Source organism: Calonectris borealis, chromosome 8 (assembly GCF_964195595.1).
Source record: "Calonectris borealis chromosome 8, bCalBor7.hap1.2, whole genome shotgun sequence".
Classification (NCBI taxonomy): domain Eukaryota; kingdom Metazoa; phylum Chordata; class Aves; order Procellariiformes; family Procellariidae; genus Calonectris; species Calonectris borealis.
The window spans coordinates 200,856-222,853 of NC_134319.1; the positions used below are offsets into that span (position 1 = coordinate 200,856).

The 21,998-nt window shown below is 42.1% G+C and overlaps 1 protein-coding gene across 1 annotated transcript in view; it reads left to right on the forward strand.

Annotated features, from left to right (window-relative positions):
- The first annotated feature begins 268 nt into the window (after positions 1 to 268).
- The window catches only part of SLC44A5 (solute carrier family 44 member 5), a 102,339-nt gene continuing 80,609 nt past the window's right edge, over positions 269 to 21,998 (forward strand). Inside the window, exon 1 of the mRNA XM_075156989.1 lies at positions 269 to 650. Within this exon, the coding sequence (XP_075013090.1) occupies positions 269 to 650 (382 nt within the window). The remainder of the gene's footprint in view (positions 651 to 21,998) is intronic.

Sequence of the window (21,998 nt, forward strand, 5' to 3'; positions counted from 1 at the left end):
CCCCCTCTGCCCGCGCCCCCCCCGCCCGGCTCGGGCACCGCCCCCGCGGGCTCGGCGCAGGCGTCGGCCGCGGAGCCGACGGGACGGGAGGGTCAGCGCGGGGCGCGGGCGGTGTTCCGAGCGGCCGCGGCGGAGCGGAGCGGAGCGGAGCGGGAGGCTGCCCGGCCGCTGCCGCCTCTCATGCCTTCACGGCAACAAAGAGCGCGCTGAGCGGCGGGCGGAGGCGCCGGGCCCCGGGCTGTGCGTGCGCGGAGGGCACCGGGAGACGATGGCGAGGAAGGGAGAAGCCTCCACGCCTCTCTACGGTGAGCGCCCGGGCGCGGGGGCAAGGCGGGGCGGGCCCCGGTGCTGGCGGGCGGAGGCAGCCGGCGCCTGTGCCGCCCTCCGGCCTGTTTACATTGCGGATCCAGCCAGCGTGCAGCCCCAGCCGGAGTTTGTTTCCGTGGGCGGATGCTGGGCGCGGGGTGGGCGTAGGGCCCGCCCGCGCAGCAGGGAGCCCCCGGAGGCGCTGGGGCACCTCTCTGCTAGCGCAGCGGCTCGCCCGGCCCGGAGAAGGCGGGTCGGTCGGGCTCGGGGCGGGGAGCCGGTGGGCGCAGAGATGGGGGCGGGCAGGGCGAGAACCTCCGCCGCCGCCCCCTCCCCGGGAGCAGGTGCGTTGTGGCCGCTTTGTCCGCGCTCTGGGGAGGGGCGGGCTGCGGTGCGTGCCCGCCCGGGGCGCGGGGGCCGGCGCGGGAGGGCCACCGGGCGGCAGGTGCGCGGTGGCGGGAGGGCCGGGCCGGCCGTTGGGCGCGCGGGGCCGGGCCGGGCCGGGCCAGGCCGCGCCGGCCGTTGGGCGCGCGGGGCCGGTGCGCGGGGCTGGGGGCTGCTTACCGCGGGCCGCGGTGGGGCCGTGGAGGCGGGAGCCCGCTGTGCTGGCGGTGCTTGTGGGATGCCGGTGTTTTGGGCGTAGGAACTGGGGGCTCCGCGGCCGTAGCCGGGTGCCCGGACTAAGCGAGCTCCGCTCCCTGGCCGGATCCCGCCAGCCAGCGCGTCGGGGAAGGTCACCGGGGGCAGCACTTCATCTCGGTGCTCGAGCTCCGCTCTAACGCGCCTTGGAAGCGAGTGTATTTGCGACAGAGGACACGGGGCTTGCGAAGCTTCTTAGCCTGTTTGAAGGTGTCGCTACAAAACCGATTTCCTCTTCCAGCGTGCGCGAGATTTCCACGGCAAAACAGATCTGCAGAATGAGCAAACCCCCTTAGAAACAAGGCTTCTTTTCTGTGCGTCCCGAAGGCTGCCGGTAATTGGCTGAGTTATACAAATGGGTAAAAGCCGCTTGGTAAAGCAGCCTTTGCCTTGATGCCACAGGCATGCTGTGCGGCATGTTTACAACTCGGAAAACTCTATTTTCTAATTCACCTCTGTGGTCTGAACCTTGATGTGGCTAAAGGAAAATTGACAGCTTGGCTCCCTCCCAAAAAGGAAAAGGAAAAAAAGCCTTTAGGGAGGGAAAACAAGCCAGAAAGAAATTACAGTGTTTCAAAGGTGAAATCTAAATAGGTGAGTCCGTAGTTACTTAACTTCCGAGAAAACCTGTTCCTACTGCTATGGAATGCAAATGGTTTTGCAGGTTACTGCAGAGGGAGCAGGCCTAGGACCATAGGTATTCAGCACTGATGGTGGAAAGGTAGGCATGGAAGTATTCTTCTGAAAGAAGAGCAGGAATACAGTATTCAGGAAGGGAAAATACCTTTTGAATACAATACAATACAATAAGTGCTATGTATGCTTCCTCGCCGTTTGTAAGCAAGAACACTCCGGTAAGAAAGTAATGATAGGAAGTACCGAGTGTTGTATTGTCAAAATACAATAGTTTTTTAACTTTTCAAAGCATGTTACTCAGGTAAGAAAGGGTGATCCTTTAGTTATTCAACTTGAGGGAGGAGGGCAATGTATCGGTAATCAACTTGTAGTTCTGAAGAATTATTCTGACTAGAATTTTTGCTATTTTAGCTGTTTCATGTCATCAGTGTGTTCACTTCCTGTTATCTCATTTGCATATGTGGATTTTGTTGGTGATAGTGTGTATTGTGTTACCACATTTACAGAAATCTTGAGTAATTGCTCTAGTCTTGTATTGAGAAGCAAGGTTTGAATTCAGATTTGTTTTCCCTGGTAGATCACATAATGTTAAAGACTTACAAAAGGGAAGTGCAGCATTTCCAAATTCAGCATATATGATATGGTTTTCCTTTTAAATTAGGTTGTGTAATAGTTATTCTCTTGTCTTTGTTGTCTCTGCCAGTAACTGGTTATTTATTAGCCCACAGGTATGTTTTTCAGAGGTATAGGTGTCCCAAACCTCTCTCCTTGGAATCTCAAGGATTCCTCAGCATTTCAGCATTTATAAATGACAAAGGCAAATTCTTCTCAAAAGTTTTCGTCTTTTAACTTGTGGCATCAGTCTGTTTCTTTAAAAGAGATGAGTCAAGCCCATGGTTGACAGCTGACGTTAGGCTCCATGAACAGTTTTGTAACTACCTCAGATTTCACTTTGAGGTGACAAGTATCCTATCAGGTGACTGGTTATTGGAATTAGACTGAGTGCTGGAAGCCCAAGGTACTGGACAGAATGGTTGATCCGTAGTGTGAATATGGCTCTGTAAAAGGTTTCGATAAGCCCATAGGCGCTTTGAGGCCTGTTCCTCTTAAGCTCTCTCACTTTTAGCTGCGTTGTCTGTGTGCGTGCATGTATGAGGAGGATCATAAGTTCATTTTTGAAAACAAGCTTCGTAGTGGTTCCTTAAGTTTGGTCTTCATTGAGATAGCTGTAGGCTGGGTCCAGAAATTGCATCAAGTTTTTCCTTAAAATGGGTTAAGTACGAAGGATTTGTCAAGAACAATGACATTGACTTTATCGAGGCCTCTCTCTCTAGCAGGGGACTTCCAAATGAGAAAAAAGAAAAGTTCTTTCCCAACAGGAATGTTGTCACTGAAGCTAAGGAGGCAAATTACTCATTATTTCCTTTTCTCATTTTAGCTGATTTTTGAGGTTGAGGGATCTTTATTTTGTAACCAAAGTAGTATTTTCTTTCGTGTAACTGCAACATTAAGGGCTGTCATGTGACTGTTGAAATCAATGGTAAAATTCTTTTTGACTTCATTGCAGAATCAGGCTCTTAGCAGTGATTGTGCCATAAGTAATTTCCTATAGTAGTGGACTGTAGTTCAGTTGTTAGCTTACAAATCACTGAGGTCCAAATGCATGATGATGTCTTTAAAGAAAGCTTTTATCACTATGTTAAGAAACATTATTGAGAGGAAGTATATGAAGTGCCAAATTTTATTACTGTCAACTCAAATTTAGCTAGCTTACTTTTTTATATCTGCATACTTAGATCCTCTCTATGAAGAACTACTTTCCTATGATTTCTTTTGCCAGTAGTGGGTGCAACCAAAACTTGAGTCTATAACTGGGATTCCTAGTTACTGCTGTGAAGTGATCATGTCAGGTTTTTTATTAAAAATAATTTTATTTGTTTATGTTCCCAAGTGGGGGAGGTTCTTCTGTTTCCCTTGGAACAGCTTTTGATGAACTATGAAATTTCTATCAAGATATGTTATTTCTTGTAGCCTGGCCTGCATTTCCCTTTCTCAATTTCATCCAGTTACATGTAGGTACCATGCAGGAAGGACATCCTCAATCTAAAGAACATGGGCTATTTAGCCACAGCGGTGTCATATGATGTGGAAGCTATTGGCTGTGACGCTGCTGCAGATAAAGCCTCCTGAGCTCCTGCTGGTAAATCCTTGTGTATCATGTTATGTAATTCATTTCACCTTCTGAGGTTCAAATTTCTTACCGGTGGGTGACATTCATATTAAAGCTGAAACTTGATTTAACTCTTTATTCACTGAATAAAGTATATTCATTGAATATGAAGTGTTAGAAGTAGGTGAAACTCAGATTCAGATGCTTTAAGCCGTTCTTCCTCGGACATGAATTTGGTCCACTTTATCTACACTTTGCAGTGCATGTTTTAGGTGGGATAAATCATTTACTCTTTGAGCAGATCTGCTGAACCTAGGTACAGAGCTTCAGCAATGTCTGATTTTGCTAACATCCTAGTTTTATCTAGAACAATTCACTGTGGAATAAATTTAGGGGGCTGGGGAGAAAAACAGAGAGAGAATTTTAAAAGCAGCACTTTGTAGTATGTTTCCTGTTGTTTGTTACTGCAGATAGGTCTTTGAGTGAGAACTTTCTCTCTTAGCATGCTGCTTCATCTTTTGCCTGATCCTGTTGTAATGTCCTTCACAACATCCTTGTCCCAAGAGTTGCAGTCAATGGCTCAATGTCCAAGTGGAAACCAGTAACGAGTGGTGTCCCTCAAGGGTCTGTACTAGGAGCAATACTATTTAATATCTTCATCAATGACATAGACAGTGGGATTGAGTGGACCCTGAGCAAGCTCCCAGACAACACCAAGCTGATTGGTGCGGTTGATTCGCTAGAGGGAAGGGATGCCATCCAAAGGGACCATGACAGGCGTGAGGAGTGGCGTGTGCGAACCTCCTGAAGTCCAACAAGGCCAAGTACAAGGCCCTGCGCTTAGGTCAGGGCAGTCCCCAGTATCAATATAGGCTGGGAGATGAATGGATTGCAGAGAAGGTCTTGGGGATACTGGACTGGGGGGTACTGGTGGACAAAAAATTGGACATGAGCCGGCAATGTGCGCTCGCAGCCCAGAAAGCCAATTGTATCCTGGCCTACATAAAAAGAAGCGTGGCCAGCAGGTCGAGGGAGGTGCTTTTCCGCCTCTGCTCTGCTCTGGTGAGACCCGACCTGGAGTACTGCATTCAGCTCTGGCGTCCCCAGCACAAGACAGACATGGACCTGTTAGAGCAGGTCCAGAGGAGGGCCACAAAACTGGTCAGAGGGCTGGAACACCTCTCCTATGAAGAAAGGCTGAGAGAGTTGGGGTTGTTCAGCCAGGAGAAGAGAAGGCTCCGGGAAGTCCTTATTGCGGCCTTTCAGTACTTAAAGGGGGTTTATAAGAAAGATGGAAAAAGACTTTTTTTTACTGGGGCCTGTATTGACAGGACAAGGGGGAATGATTTTAAACTGAAAAAGGGTAGATTTAGATTGGATATAAGGAAGAAATTTTTTACGATGAGAGTGATGAGATGCTGGAAGAGGTTATCCAGAGAAGTTGTGGATGCCCCATCACTGCAAGTGTTCAAGGTCAGGTTGGACGGGGCTCTGAGCAACCTGATCTAGTGCAAGATGTCCCTGCCCACGGCAGAGGCGTTGGACTAGATGATCTTTAAAGGTCCCTTCCAGCTCAAAGCATTCTATGATCTGTATACCGCTTTTGTATTTGTAGCAAGCAGCTATTGTCCCAACTTGTTTAGATGACTAAAATTCTTATACCTACATGAAGGGTAGTAATTACATGAAGGAGAAGGTGGTGTGTTGACTTTAAATTGTGATGAGATTCTGAACAGTAGGTAATTAAATTGAATTGGATTATCTGTTCCAAATTTTTCCATTAAAAAAGTAAATTCCATGAGTACCAGAACTCAGGAACCCAGGTTTCCTATGCTCATGTCTTGTGACTGATTGACTTTGTTGTCAAAGTCAATCAAGTTTTGGGAGACATTTCCATGTTCCACTTTCCCTCCCCCCATCTTTGATTCTCTGCAGTCTAATATGGTGTTTGCTTAACCTTTCGTGCCTCAAGGCATGTACAGGGTAGTCTTTCTGTGCCTCTGGCTGATTTTCACAAAATGTAAAATTATCTTAACACATATCCACTCTTCTAGCAGATGTGATGGAAGTTGATGATGGAATCATAAGTTATTGGAAAGTATAAACAAAACACACAGAGAAGGTTTATGCAATCACATTGTAGATTTATTGAAAAGTAGGTTTAATAAGCACAATACTTACAATACTTGCGAAAGGGTGACTTGTTGGAAAAAATGAAGATACTGCAATATGTACTTTGGTTGAGGTGAAAGTGACAAAGCAATTTTAGGCCACTTCTGTGGCTGCTGTTTCTCTCTTGACTTCATAAACATAAAATGAATGTAGTAGGGGACACATGCAAGACCATCACACTTTGTGTACGTGAGCTAGTTTTCTAATATCTCAAACTATGAGGAACATTTCTTCCCAGAGCAGAATTGGGCTCTAAATCAGATGTCTAATGTGGAGATGTGTCTGCATACTCTGAGCTGTATGACATATTTATTACTTGTAGTCAGGAAGTTCATGATCATGTTGAGTGTTCTTATAATGAGTTTGTTTTCTTGGAATAGATAAGACATAAAGTATATATCATAATTGACTGAACAATCAGTATGGTATCACGAAAGAATTAGAAATGCAGTACAAATTTGTTTTGTCATTTTACCTTTTTGTCATTGCAAGATTTTAACTCAAGTTTATCTCTAAAGAAGTCAATAGAAAGTTGTGCCCCAAAACTTTAGGAAGCACAGGACTGATAATCCTAACTTTTTGTTATGCATATTAAATTACAATATTAGAGAAAAAATAAAGATCCCTATAGAACTGTGTGAGAGTGAACACAAAGGTTTACGATAGCTTTCTAGATAAATTACAGTCAATTATGTAAATATGCATTTCAGAACTGTTTAAATACACATTTTCATAATCTGTACTTTGGAGACTTCAAATGCACATTATTGACTGCAATAGGATATTATACAAATATGTACCTACACAGCATTAAAGACGTATACTATTTTTATTGCATTGTGGTGACTGTCTCTATTAATGGGTATTTAAAAAAAATGTAAAGTATTTGCCCAATAGAGTAGAGACTTTCTGAACAGCAGTGTGGTTTATTGTGTATTATGGTAAAACCCTGGTTACAAAGGTAGCTGGACGTTCTTAGTTTTTTGTGCAGTTGTGGTATTTCAGAAGTGTCTGTACTTTGGTACTTTGGTGATAGTGATACCTTCATGGGATTCCTATGTTGTGCTGATCTCAGAAACAATTTAAACATCCTTTCCTCATTTGGATTATCATGGAGACTTTTATGGGATGACTTGGATTTATAAAGCTAGGCATCTTCCAAGTTTTTGCAAGAGGTCTTCAACAGATTACTGACGAGATGCAAACAATAGGATTAAATTTACAAACATGTCCTTTGATACAAGAATAAGTGCTTACTTTATTAATATAAGTAGCTGAGTTGAATTCAATGTATCTTCCTAATACATTAAAAGTATTGCATACCAGTACCAGAAACGGTTAGGTCAGTAAGTGAACAGGTAATAAAACCAGTAGGATTTAGTCAATACACATTGCTTATCTAGTGGTGTAGTACTTCTTTGTATTTCTTGAGCCAAATTAATTACTACAGTTTCCAGTCCAGTTAAGATCCTAGAGTATGTGAAAGCATCCAGGCTCTGATTTATCATCCTTTCGAGCTTGAGTATTGTACTTCTTTCAGCTTATTGACTTAAGTTGAGCCATTCTTGGGAGTAAGGTATTGCTCAGCCATGAACAAGGATGACGCAATCAGAACATCTTTAAGTAAGGAGATTAACTTAACTGTTATGCATAGTTGTACACCATTCAGTTGATTACATATTGCTGAGTGGTATGACTGTCACTGAACATTACCCAGAAAGAAATAGTTTAATAAGGTAGGCTTCTTTATGACTAAATAAACTTTGTTATGTCTTTTAACAAGCAGGATATTAATACGTAGTAGAGGGGGAATTCTCTCTGGTGCCATACAATTTAACAATGATGTAATGAAATTAACTCTAACCTTTGCACAGTCCTCTGTCAGATGGACTGGAGCAGTTTCTACATGATGCAAACTCCAGGAAAGTGTGGGTGTGTAATGGAGTTGTCACGCAGGAGGAGATAAAGCTCAAACCCACTGCTGTTAGTGGAACTCCCTGTGTTAGCAAAACAAGGCTTTCCATATGTGTATGGAGTTTTTAAACCCTTCAGTGTTCTTATTTCCCTGGGCTATGTGCTCTGAAAAAGGAGACATTGCACAGAAACATGAAGCATAACTGTTGCAGAGTTAGAATTAGTACACTTACCCCAAATTGGTAGTTTTGTCAGAGTTAGTGAATCCTTCTGTTCAGGAATCCGTTGATATTTCTCTGCATCAGGGCACCGAGAGCACGAATAGGTCGTCGTTGCCCTGAGCAGTCTCACGTGGGGCTTCCACCCACGTCCTCTGACCAAGGGTTCCATTTAAGCTCAGGCTGGTGCCTTTGGTTCTGCCTGAGCTGTGTCCTAGGGGTGTCTGTCCTAGTCCTGCTTCTGAAGTACCACGTGGAATCCCTGGGTGGACCCTGGCCTGTTCCTGTGTCTTGCCTGATGATCGCTGAACTGTCAGTAGGACCTGTCGTGTCACTGCTTTGCGTGCCTGCCTCGGGTGCTATAGGTGTGAGGCCATTGCTCAGCCCATCTTTTGGGCGTCCTGGGGTCCAGACTTGCCTTCCCTTGGGGAGCAGTCCTGCTCTTGCTGTTCCTTGACACTCTGTAGTCTGTCTCCACATCATTTTGTCTTCTCAATATGACTGTCAAACACCAAAAGCCAATCCTTTTTGGATTAATCGGCATTTTGTGCATTTGCCACAAAGCAGTTTTTTTCACAACTCAATTTGATACAAAGAAATTAAAGAAACCTCTTTATATCAAATGCAGAGACACTAATGGCTGTGTGAAAGCGGGACTTGGCACTTTTCTCGTGCCTATTTGACATGTTTGTGCTCTGGTGTGCTGGCAGTTAAATATCCTCAGGTGTTCCATCTCTTTCCAAGCTTCTACCACCTACAGTCTTAAATGTAAAATAAAACCAAAATGAAATCTAACCCTGCCTGCCTATTTTTCTCTCATGCACATACATGTAGTATACTTGTTTACATCTTTTTAGAATTCTAGTGGAAATCTCAAAGACAAGAGAGGAGGCTTGTTCAGTCAGGAAGCAGACAAATAGTACCTTGAACTTGTCCGTCTACAGCTGCTGTCAGCTGTATATAATATATGTATCATATATATAATATATATATCATAATATAATATCAGCTACAAATAACTCATCTGTTTGTGTTTCAGTGGGCAGTCATGACAAATGAAACAAAGTTCCAGCTTTTTAATTCTTTTTTCCTTTTTTAGTCCAAGACGGCTTACTGAATTCAGTCCCAAACACTCAAGGTTTTGTGTATCAAGTATTTACAAACTCTTCCCTGCTCCCATCCCCTCAAACCGTAGCTCAGCTGTGCTCCCAGCCTTTCATGGAAAAAGAACAAGTCTTAGGCTTTAGAGAGTTGCTTACGTTGCTGTGTTTGGGGGTTTGGGTTTTTTGTTCTTTTGCTTTCTTTAGTATCTATATCATTAGACTATCTTCCTGCTTTAAAAACAGTATTGCAAGAGATGAAAGAACTAAGGGCCTAAACATTTTTTGCAAGCTGGATGTAGTCATTATGCCACAAAATGTATCTCTGGTCCTAGCAGTAAATTTCAGGCCTAGTTAATCAGAACTTTCGTGGAAGCCAAGGCTTTGAAGCATATTCCAGGACTTGCTCAGGTCCCTACCACCTAGAACTTCTCATAGGTTTGGACTAGAAGAGTGCACTTCTGTACTTGGGAAATAAGATATTTACAGACACATGGAGTTATTTCTCACCAGCATCCGTACAGATGAAAAATAAGGTTTTTTCACCGACCTCTGCAGACCTTTGGCAGTTAGGAGAAATTCTTAAAGATGCCCCTCCAAAGTGATAGATGCATTTATAGTGCTGTTCAATTTTCCTGTGTAGCTTCTTTTTGGCATATTGTTTTTAATAATCTGTCATCGACATAATAAAATACAAGATCAACATAACTATTTTCATGCTTAAAATTCCCGAGCTAGAGTGTCATTGCAACTCTGTTGTAGCAAATTTGTCAGAGTTTCTCAGAATGTGCACCACTGAAGCTGAGACAGTCTTCATAATTACTTGCTTCATTAGAGGTGAGGGAAGGGACAGGAAATCAGGAAAAGTTTGGTGTCTTATATTACAGTTGGGCTATAATAAGAGAATTTAGTATCTGTGCTAAGCTGAAAATCTTGTTTGTGGGCAAAGAGGAAACACACCTTATATATAAAGACAAGAATTCTATTATTATAAGAATTAAAATCTTAACAGTCTAATCCAATGATCTTTATTAGTTCAAATCTAGTTACTACAGAAAAAAAAGTACTTCTACATGGAAAAAAGTCTCAATAATAGTTACAGTTAGAGTTAAAGTTGTTATGTTAATGCTTCTTAGTTTCTATCCCCTTTTCCTTTTTCCTAGTGATGGAGAGTTCATCCTTCCATGTGTTACTCACAGTAACACCCCCCCACCCAGCACCAGACGGAAGCCACCAACCTTAGGATGTGGAGTAGTGATGGAAGGTTCATCCTTCCATCGCTGCTCCAGGTCCTAAGATTGATGGCTTCCGTCTGGTGCTGGGGGGGGTGTGTGTCTGTGTTACTGTGAGTTGCCAGCGTTTGGAGTCCCTTGCCAGGAGGAATATGATGTCAATATTGATGGTTTTTTCTTCCTCGCTGTAGGATCCACTTGGGGACCTTCTTATATGTTTGCTAACATACTTTTATACCTTGCTCTTCATTGGCCTACAGCTCCAAATTATATCCAAACTTACTATACATGGTGTGTTTTACTTACTTTAAGTACTTGCTCTTTGTTCTTTTTTGTTAACCTTGAAAACCAGCATTTTCCAGGTCCAGCACTGTATTTCTTAACTGTCCATTGTGAGCTGTTTGTAGTTGTGAAGTCTCCAGTGCTAAGCCTGTGCCCCATCTGTTTCATCCCATGCCTGTACGCTATATTACCATCCAATCTCATGTCTCCACTTCTCAAGGTCTGTCCTGTCATACCAGGCCTGTATTTCTCTACACTGTATCCTTATGTTAGTCATAAATATCTCATTCTGCACAGACTGATTAGTTGTTACTATTATCTGTAAAAACATGGTCATACCATGATAAAACAAAAATAAAACAAATTAGCCATAATCACCTGTCAGAAGAAAAATTGCTGTTACAGTTAAGCCGAACGAAAACAAACCTGGAGTTGATTTAGTAAATTTGGTAATTGATCTTCACTTGGATGTGAAAAAACCTTTTGCTGTGCATTCGCTCCTGAAGTGCAAAACCACATAACATTCACAGTTGCTTAACTGTGTTTACTATTTGTTTTTCCTATTGCTAGTACCTGGCTCAGAGACAGTCAGATTTACAAATTCTGCTAGTGTGAGTATATAATTTTTCCTAGCATCTGGGTATTGTGTGAAGGAGACAGTGTCTCGTTAATGACTATTAGCCTAATACAATGGTACAGAAATATCTAGCAGGATAACATAAATTAAGTTGACTTAGAACTATTAAAGAACATAAACATAAGAACTTTCCTGTGAGTTTAAGAACAAGGTGTGTTTGATGAAATATAACTCTGCTTTGTGTAATACAATGAAGATAAACACATCCCCAAATTTGTTAACAACCTTGTTTTGTTACAGTGAAGGCTAAGCAAAACGTAATGGCTGTGCATTGTACAACATACACCCAAGACTGGACATTGAGGTTTTCGCATGTAGTCTTTTCCTGCTGAACTTGTATTGATTCCTTTGGGACTTTGCAGAAGGTGTTTCACTCATAGGTTGAGGAAGCAGTGAAGAAGTACCCAAGAAGATCCTGGAAGAAGACAAACAGAATAAGCTTTCAAAGTTCCTTCCAACTTTATTTTCTATGGTCACTTATTTGAGAGGTGGTCAAGTCTCAGCAAGTTTGAGAGCCAGAAGCCCCAATAAAAACAGTGTTTGTGTGGGATGCCTCTATCCCTGTTACCTTTTGCAGTGTTTGTAGCAGCTCCTGGTCAAGTTCAGACACGGTAGACAGCATTTGGCCCTGGGTCAATATTCACTGCTTAAAAATTCATTCTTTATTTCCTTTTGGATAGAGAAAATAGTAGACTACTGGAGTTCATAGTACTCATTGGACTATGCTGACTTAGGTAAACTAGTGGGATCTCGTTCAGGGGGTGTGATACAGAGGACATAAACTCCATGAAGGTGGTGGGAAAGCCATGACAAGCCTAGTAAGTAATTACTGGGAAAAAAAAGGTTTATTGTAAACCCCTGTTTTACTTTTGCTAGGATGACAGGAAATAAATGCCTGGCAACCATTAGAGTTAGGTGGATGTCTTAGATACCTAAGTTTTCTTAGGCAACAGATCCCAACAGTAACTGAATATAATTTTGGACAAAAGACCTGTGCAACTTAAACTTTGTCTTAATGTTTTTGCTTTTTTCCCCCTCCATATTGTTCAGCCTGAATTTGTTGGTACCAAGCTTTTATGATCCTGGAATTCCAGTCTCTGGAATTTAACTCTATCCAGGTATAGATATAAATACCTTTATACCTGTCATTCTGAATAATAGAGCTGCAATCCATGTGAAACATCAGTTTTTTTTTTTTTTATATCGCATTAATCTGCTGTGGCACTTCAGAGCAGCTGGGCTGCTATAAGCACCCATAAATAAAAGTAGCCAGGAAGAAATCTCTCTAGTTTGTGGGATAATCCCATACAGCCTACTGCTGATGTAGAAATTCAGTGCTGTCCACATGCCCATACAAATTATGAGGAATTTTTACAGGCAGGGATGGGATGCTCCTGACCGTTCCTTCTAACTAAGGAAAGGCCACACAGCAATATTTGCACATTTCCAACCTCAATCCACGTAAGTGAAATCATCCTTTCCCTCCTAGGTTGTGCTGAAGAGAGCTGCAGCCAGTGGCCATACTCCTTGAGTGTACTCTGAAGTGACTTTGAAGTCAAAGCTCTTTTATTGTACTAACACCTGAAACCGTGCCTTGGATTGACCTCTGACAGCTGCCAAGACAAGGAAGTTTGGCCTAAAGACATCCTCTCCCTAAGGAGGACCAATGGCCAAGGTTCTCAAAAGATGTTTGGTGGGTTACTTCTCCAGCAGGAAGTCCCATGCTTGTACCTCTTTCTTAAAGCAGGAGATAATCTGTTAAAACATACGATTCAGTGAGTGCTTCTGATGTGATAAGGGCGGGAACCTGTTTCTGCCTTAGGAGCATGTGTCACCAGAAGGAGAAGCTCTAACACATGAGTGGGCCAGGATTCTGCTTAATTATCTCTTCAGCACAGCTGATAGTATAGAGAAGGAAGTGAGTATCTTTTTCAGGTTAACAGATTGCTGCTGGGCCAATTGCATGCAGAGCATCTGGACTTGTACAAGCTGGTGTGGCATGAAATCTGATAGCTGAATTAGTGTCCTTCATGATCAGTGTACTTTGAAATAAGTGAATATGATGAATAATAGCTCTGGTACTTATCATTTAAGATTATTTGTACTGGATGTTACAGGAAAACTAATTGTTTTTTTCATCACTTACATTTTTCTACAAGAGTTAGAATTTCTTGGACGTGATCAGGTTGCTAAAAAACAGCTGACTAACAGTGTAGCAAAATACAGTATTTATTTTTAGATTTTTCTCCCCCAGCAGAATGATAAATAGTTCCTATGCTGTTGCTTTGCTCTATCTGACAAAAGGCAATGAGCTATATCTGTGAATACCGTTTTTTGTTGGTTTCAGTACAATGCAGTATCTGTGCTAGCATCCAGACAACTGCTATAAACAGGAAAATGATAATAAGCGCTATCTGCCTGTGACCAATACTCTTGAACTCTGGTAATATTTACCCTCTTAAGTAATTTAAATGTATATGTATACACATATATACATGTCTCTAAATCTGGGATTTGTGAGATAATAAAGTGCTTAGATACACATATATATATGTATTTAGGAAAATATGTATAAAATATGTACAGACATATATATTTCCTTGTAGCATTTTTGTGGCATCTGTCCAGTCCCTACTACACCTAGACAAAATAACAATAACAGAACTATTATAGCCATGAATACGTAATTTCATTTGGAAAGCAAGTAACATAGTATGTGCATACATTGTATTGCTATTTCTGTAGTTCATGCTGAGTAGACCCTTGCTAATTTATGCTGATGGGCTCTTCACAAATGACTGAGTGTTGTGGCAAGAGGAATGTAACACTAGTCCAGCATCTTGCCACAAGCTTGAGGCTAGCCACCATTTTGGGACTCCAGTCCTCCAGTCTGAGGGAGAACGTCCATCTCAGCAGCAATAAGTCTTGAAGCTTATTTTGCAATTTAGAGAAAATAATAAAAAGAGCTCAGCTACTGGAAACTGCTGGCTTTTTCTTCTGATCCCTTTGTAATGAAAGGTTTCCCTTTCAACTAGGGGAATCAGAAAATCTGTAGGTAGTGAATGAGTGGTTTGGGATACTGAAAAACAAAACAGGAGGAGAAATGCATGAAAGTTTCTTAACAAAACAAAACCAATGCCAAAACAAGTGAATCTGTAACTGGGGATAGTAAACAAATAAACATCAACCCCCCTAGAATTCTGGGTCATAGACTATCAATGAAGTTGTATAGTGCACCTGGAAATGTGGCTTTGCAAGCAGAAGGAAATAAACCCACCAGCTGCCAAGAGCTCCTTTCCAAGACTTTTCCCTATTATGTGCACTGTAACCACTGCCAGAAAAAGATATATGAGAAAACCTATGAATGTTTTTTATTTATGCTCTATTTCACTCAAAGGTATAAGGAAAATATAATAAGAAAGGATGACACAGTAGAGGAGCAATTTAGGGAAGTGTTTCTTTTCTCCCTGCAGAATGACTTCCATTCGTTGATGCTAGCAACTGCTCATAACATAGCTGTATTCGCAAGTCAAGGTGGGAACTTACATGCATGCAAGTATCAAAGTGGAGTCCATACCTTCTCTCCGACAGTGTTAGAACATCCTTGCACTTGGTATAATGTCAAGGTATAAACATGAGTGTTAGGAAACCTCAGCGGACTCATTGAACAATCTAAGGTGATGCTGGAATTGGCCTAGGATAAGGGCTTACAGACACGCTGGAGCTAGTTCGTAGTCTCTCCTGGCTTTCTTGTCTGTCTTGCAACGCATGTAAGCACATGGGTTGAGAAGAATCAGAGATACACTGTTTTGTACATCAGTAATCCAGGAAATCTCTGGTAACAGTACATTTTTCTGCTTCTGGTGCACTGAGTTGGACCTGCCAGCTATCTGGGAGGTTAACAGCATGCACCTGATTCACAGCAAAACAACTTTTGAATGGCCACGCCTGATCTGTGTAAAAATCCTTCATGTTTGGAGATTTTAGTGAAAACTAAAAAAAAAAAAAAAAATAAATCAAGGTTTATGAATAAAGTCTCTATGGCTGACTCCATATTAGTAAAATAAGTATGCAAGGGTGCAGGCTCAAGTGCTGTCATGCAATTGTCTGTACCATTTAGCTGTTAGCACCTTCAGTAGCAAAGTTCTATGATTCTGTCATTCACCAATGAATTATTCTACAAGGAATTAAGGGATATCTCTAGACCAGCTGCCCTTGTCCTTATGGGTGATTTTAAATTCCCAGGTGTCAACTGGGAGCATCATACAGCAGACACAAACAGGTCCAGGAAATTCCTGAAGCACATTGGAGGTAACTTCTTGGTGCAGGTACTAAGGGAGCCGACTAGGAAAGGTGCCCTCCTCGATCTGTTGTTTGTAAATAGAGGGGGACTCGTGTGCCACGTGGTGATTGGTGGCTGTCTTGGTCACAGTGACCACGAAGTATCCAAGTTTCAAATAGCTGGTGACAAGAGAAAAACTGCCAGCAAAACTTTGGCCCTGGACACGGGAAGAGCAGACTTGGGGCTGCTGAAGGAGCTAGTTAGTAAGGTCCCCTGGCAGTCTGCTTTTGAAGGTATTGGGGTCCATGGATGCTGGTCACTCTTTAAGAGCCATCTCTTAAGAGCGCAGGAGCAGGCAATTCCAAAGTGTGGGAAGTCAAGCAAGCGGGGCAGAAGGCCGGCTTGGCTGAGCAAGGATCTTCTTCTAGAACTTAGGTGGAAAAGGAAAGTGTATGGACATTGGAGGCAAGGACAGGCAACACGGGAGGACTACAGGGAGGCTGTTCACCACTGTAGGGAGAAAATTTGTGCGGCCAAAGCTCGATTAGCGTTCAAGCTGGCCAGCCATGTGAAGGACATTTTAAATATGTTAACAGCAAAAGGAGGATCAGAGATAACATAGGTCCATGAGATTGGTCACTTCACAAATAGGGACGTAGACAAAGCAGAGATGTTTAATGCCTGCTTCACCTCTGTCTTCAACACCAGTGATGGGCCCTGGGACCTCCAGAGCCCTGTGTTGGAAGACCATGACTGGGGGGATGATGAACTCCCAGCTGACCCTGAACTTGTTCAAGACTTGCTGCTCCAGCTGATTGCAGGCCTTGGCCCAGACCCTCCTGGCCATTTGAGACACAATCTCTCAACCAAATGCTGCTAATGTAACTGCTTCTAAGTAATTGTGAGGTTACACTGCTGCAAGGATAGAGACAGTTTACGCAAATTATTATTAGACAAGTTCTTGTACTACAGCTGTCGTCATTACAGGCATCTCTTTTGACATCATCTGTGCCTGCTGCGCACCTTGCATCTGGAGTGTCTGCCTTGTCTTTCATTATTGTCTGTTTGCCTCTCTGTGTTCTATCTTTCTTTTGGTTACAAAATAACAGGTTTGCTTGAAAGTACAGTTTTAGTTTATCGCCTGCTCCTTCATTGTTTTCCTCTGTTTTAGAGGAATTTTGTGAATTTTCCTCCCCACCCTCACTGTACTGGTTTCAACATTACAGATCTGACCTACAGCAAAATAAAAGTGAGTGAAAGGCAAGGAATTTGATGTTTTCTTCTGTGTTACATTTGCGTTGTATGTCACCATCAGAACTATTTTTTTTTTTAAAAGGTAATTGCAGGTGGCCAAAATACAATCATATTTAGAATACAAGATTGCTGTCAGGATGAATTTGTACTTGACTTCCAGCTGTGAATTCTCTGTAATGCATGATTTTTCCCTCTAGGGAAAACTGCCGTTTTCTTTTGGCAAAACCTCAGTTGTGATAAACATTGATCAGCAAGTCGTTAGAGGTGATTTTGTTCATTTGTTTTGTGGCTCTCATAGAACTAGGTAGAAAGCACATTGCAGCAGATTTCTATACAGCTGGAAGTTATTTGCAGATCTTTTCCAAATCTTCTGGTGAGTTAAAATGCTGAATCTATAGTAAAATAAATATTTTGGCTATGAGAAAACCTTCCTCTGAAAGCATTGAGTATGATGAATGTTGTCACGGACTATCACATTAGAAAAAGATCAGGAAATATTTAATGGGTAACGGAAGCCTCTTGTTCTCATCAGTTAGCTTTTAATGACTTGTGTGTTGCTCAAGACAGGAAACTTGTAGAATATGTGAAAAGAAGCTCACACTTCAGGACCGTTTTTCCAGTCACTTTTCTTGAACAAGTAATACACTCAAAGCAATTGTAAATGTAATTGTATGAATACAACTCTGACAAAGTATCAGATTATCCCAGAAATAATAGGTCTTAATACCTAATGATCAGAACTCTGTTTGGCTTGATGTACTTATTTCTGGTCATGCACTGTGCAAAACAACTGAAACACTTCTAACACTGTAGGATGAATACCAGTAGGATGGAATGTGAACTCTGGGACAGATTTTTGCTTGAATTCTCTAGTGAGTGGGAAGTATTTAAAGACGGGGGGGGGGAAATCTAGGCATGGAGGTAAAGAAAATGCCATCTTTTTTTTTTTTCTTTAAGTCTGAATGATGGCTTTTATGTGTATTGTGAAAACACATAGTTGCTTCAGTGTTCCAGCACAAGTTGGATAACAGCTACAGTAGGCTTAGCAGGGTAGGTGTCAAAATCATAGTGAGGGAGGTGGGGACCATGTCTTGACATGAAATAATTGGCAAACATATGGCTAAAAATGTGTCGCAAGACTATAGAGGTCACTGGCAAACTGACTTCACTTTAATATTTCCGGATTTCTGAGTGCAGTAATCCACAACTCTAACAGTTTTTTACTTTTTTTAGTCTATAGTGAAGCAGGAGGAGAAACTGAGGATAATTATTGGTATGTCTAAAAAAGCCTGGGATTGAAAAGCATTGACTTCCATCCTTGGGATAGAATAGTAACTTGTAACAGCCTTCTGGCATGTGATCTTAGAAAGTCAGTCTTCTGTATCCTAGTATTCCCAACTTGTCACGTTTAATCTATATTAATCTTCTCAATTTTTATAGAAGCTTTGATTAGGTTTAGTGATTAAAAATCTCACATAGAAGGTGCTCTAAGAGGAAAACCATTTGTTATCCTTCATTTTGTCTGTTAATAATAGGAAAATACATGGTTGTGGTTCAGGTAATATTTTTTTTATTCAAGCAAGTTCATTATTGCATTTCCTAAAGCATTCAGAATATACATGTATTATCATCTTAAACTGCATTTTGCCAGTACATACTCATTATCTATATGGTTCTGTCAAGAAATCATATGGGGCTTACTGTGTTTCTTTGTAAGCATTCAGGAATCATTTCATTAGTGTATTATCCAGAAGTCAAAAGTAGTAACATATTATAACTATCAAATTCTCATTTATACACAGTTTACTAGGGTAATGCACTGTTCAGTTAGAAAATGCTTAGGTGCATTAGAAGAAATTATTGCTGATGGTTAAGATCAAGTCATATTATAGCTTGCAAAGAATTGTGTCTTGAAAACATGCTTGGATTTGATCTTCTTTCGTTTCAATTTATACCATTCTTAATTACAAAATTGCTATGGTTTAGATTCAAAATTTTAATTCAGAAATTGATTTTTGGAATAGTTTATTCCATTTCTAAGCTGTCAAGATAACTGAAGTCCAATTTAAACTTAATGCCTTTAGGTTGCCTACTAAATATAACTTGTGGTAGACTTGTCTTTAGTGAAGGACATACGGATAAGCCTGTTGTTGTTCTTGGACACCTGATTGGTCTTGTAAACTCTCCTACACTTAACGTTACAGTTTGTTCTTCCACGTACCCTACTGCATCATCTCATTCCTGTCTCCCTTGCCTACTGATTAGGTGTTTCCATTTCCACTTGCTTTGAAGTTCACCCATCTTTTTTTTTCTTTCCTTTTCTTTTTTTTCCCCTCCAGAATAATTTTTGTTCCAATTTTAATTGCAAATTAGGTGGAGATCTGGTATTGTATCTTTTAAGCCAGAGGGCAAATATTGCCATTGCTGCATTGGCAGGAGAGGAAGTCTGGAAAGCTGAAAACATTAGAATTCTAAAACATTTGACCAGTCCTATTTTAAGTGCAATAAGATTTTAAAAACAAACAAAAAACCTGCAACCAATCAACCAACCAACCAAAAAAACCCTTGCCATCCCGGGAGCAGCACTCAGAAAAAGAGAAACATTGCTGTTGCACAGATGACACATTTTTTTAGCAATAACATTGAGCTTGTTAAGATGAGTGGGGAATCTAAATGGACAAACACTTGTAATTGTTTCACAATGTAAAATTTTACTACTGGTAGCATGAATTGTACCTTTCCTGAAGGCTGCTGCAAATCTAGTTTCCTCAGGCTTAGCCTCTTTTTGCGTGTAGAAGTTCTGCTCAGGTGGACTTTGAGGGCTACAGATATTGTCCCAAATTTCTGAATCCCTTATAGCTGGATACTTCTGCCCTCTGTGCTCCACTTCAGAAATCCTGACCGTAAGCCCAGCATTGGCAGCTGTTAGAACAATCTCATACGTGCCATGCTGTGGTATGTGGGTGTAGGAGGGCTGACACTCTTGGAGGTGCAGGCTTACTTTGCGTGTTCTACCCATTGCATGTGTTGTACATCTGTGTTTCCAGGAACGTCAGACCTACTGTGTATTCACTTAGCAGTTGTTACACAACCTGGAGGTACTGGACTTAATCCATGTAGCGCAGGACGTCATTTCTCCTTTCTCACAGTTCCCCATCTTCCATGGAAAAGCCTGATTGTCTAACTTGGAGAGCTATGGTGTGTTTGAGCCAAGTTGTTGCTGTGGATCATCCAGGGATCAGTTCCCAGGAGGCGGTGTGGGCTGTCATGTTCTCACTATTAAGATACAGACTATATATCAACTGATTGTGGAGTCTGACCATCTATAAATGGGACCTGAAAGTTCATTGTTCAAGAGAAACACATTCACACAAAGACTAAAGTGAAAGGCTACCATTAATGCCTGTGAAATCAAATATTTCAGAGGTGAAAATTTGTGAGTGTTGTCATCTATTGATGGAAGGCACTCCAGATGTTGAAGAGGCTGGTGAATCTACCGACCTTCCAGTGTCTAACAACAGGTGAATGTTTCTTTCTTGATGAAATTTTAATCTTCTGTGTGGATGATGCGATTCTGATTCAGACTATGTAGAATCCCATGTGACCGATCAACACACCCCCACAATGAGAGAAGGCTCAGAGGAGATGGGCAAAAATGATGAGCTCGCGGAATAATGAAGGGAATGACCAGCAGTTATTGTAAAGAACTTAACCTCAACACAAAAAGGACTGCAGGGTAACCTTTGTCTCAGATGTACAGTGGGTAATACAGTTGTGTAAACTGCCTTTCCTGAGATAAAGAGGAGATAGTAATGTCTTCCTGAGCTAGCCAGACCAGCATGGGACAGGGAAAGTATGTACGTGGCTCAGCCTATCATAAAGTATAAAAATGGAACAACCAACAAAAGGACCTTTGAAGAGGGCCATGGGCTTGAGATAGCTTTGACTCACACATTTCTTCCCAGCATCGTGATGATGGAGCTTATAGAGGCAGGTAATGGGAATAATGTTTGTATCGTGATCCAACTGTATATTGCGCTTGCTATATTGTGCTTGTGTTGCCCATGCAACGCTACAGGCTTGGGGAAGAGTGGCTGGAAAGCTGCCCAGAGGAAAAGGACCTGGGGGTGCTGGTTGACAGCCGGCTGAACATGAGCCGGCAGTGTGCCCAGGTGGCCAAGAAGGCCAACGGCATCCTGGCCTGTATCAGGAATAGTGTGGCCAGCAGGAGCAGGGAGGTGATCGTGCCCCTGTACTCGGCACTGGTGAGGCCGCACCTCGAATACTGTGTTCGCTTTTGGACCCTCACTACAAGAAGGACATGGAGGTGCTGGAGCGTGTCCAGAGGAGGGCAACGAAGCTGGAGCACAAGCCTTATGAGGAGCGGCTGAGGGAACTGGGACTGTTTAGCCTGGAGAAGAGGAGGCTGAGGGGAGACCTCATCGCGCTCTACAACTCCCTGAAAGGAGGTTGTAGTGAGGTGGGGGTCGGTCTGTCCTCCCAAGTAACAGCGATAGGACGAGAGGAAATGGCCTCAAGTTGCGCCAAGGGAGGTTTAGACTGGTCATTAGGAAAAATTTCTTTACTGAAAGAGTGGTCGGGCCTTGGAACAGGCTGCCCAGGGAAGTGGTGGAGTCACCATCCCTGGAAGTATTTAAAAGACGTGTAGATGAGGCCCTTAGGGACATGGTGTGGTGGGCATGGGGATGTTGAGTCGATGGTTGGACTCGATGATCTTAGAGGTCTTTTCCAACCTTAATGATTCTATGATTCTATGATTCTATTTCCGTACATGGCTGTATCACTCTGCTAAACCCATGGAATGCCAAATATCTTTAACTAAGTAAACTTAATATTAAACATTAAACCCTCCTAGTGTGGAATATCTAAAGTAACCTGGTGAGAGAGTATTGAACTCTGACACTAATGGACTTGTGACATCCCACAAAGGAAGAAAATCCCCTCTTTTCAATGGCTGAGTTTAAACCAATTTCATTTGCTGTGAATTACATATGCTTGTGAAAATTTGAGCTCTTACTTGAGTTACAGATATCAGGTTTTCTGCAAGTAAATTCAAAATACCCATTATTAAAAGCTGCCATTAATCTGAAGCAAGTCTATGGTGACTATAAATGATAAGCATCTTCCTCAGTTTG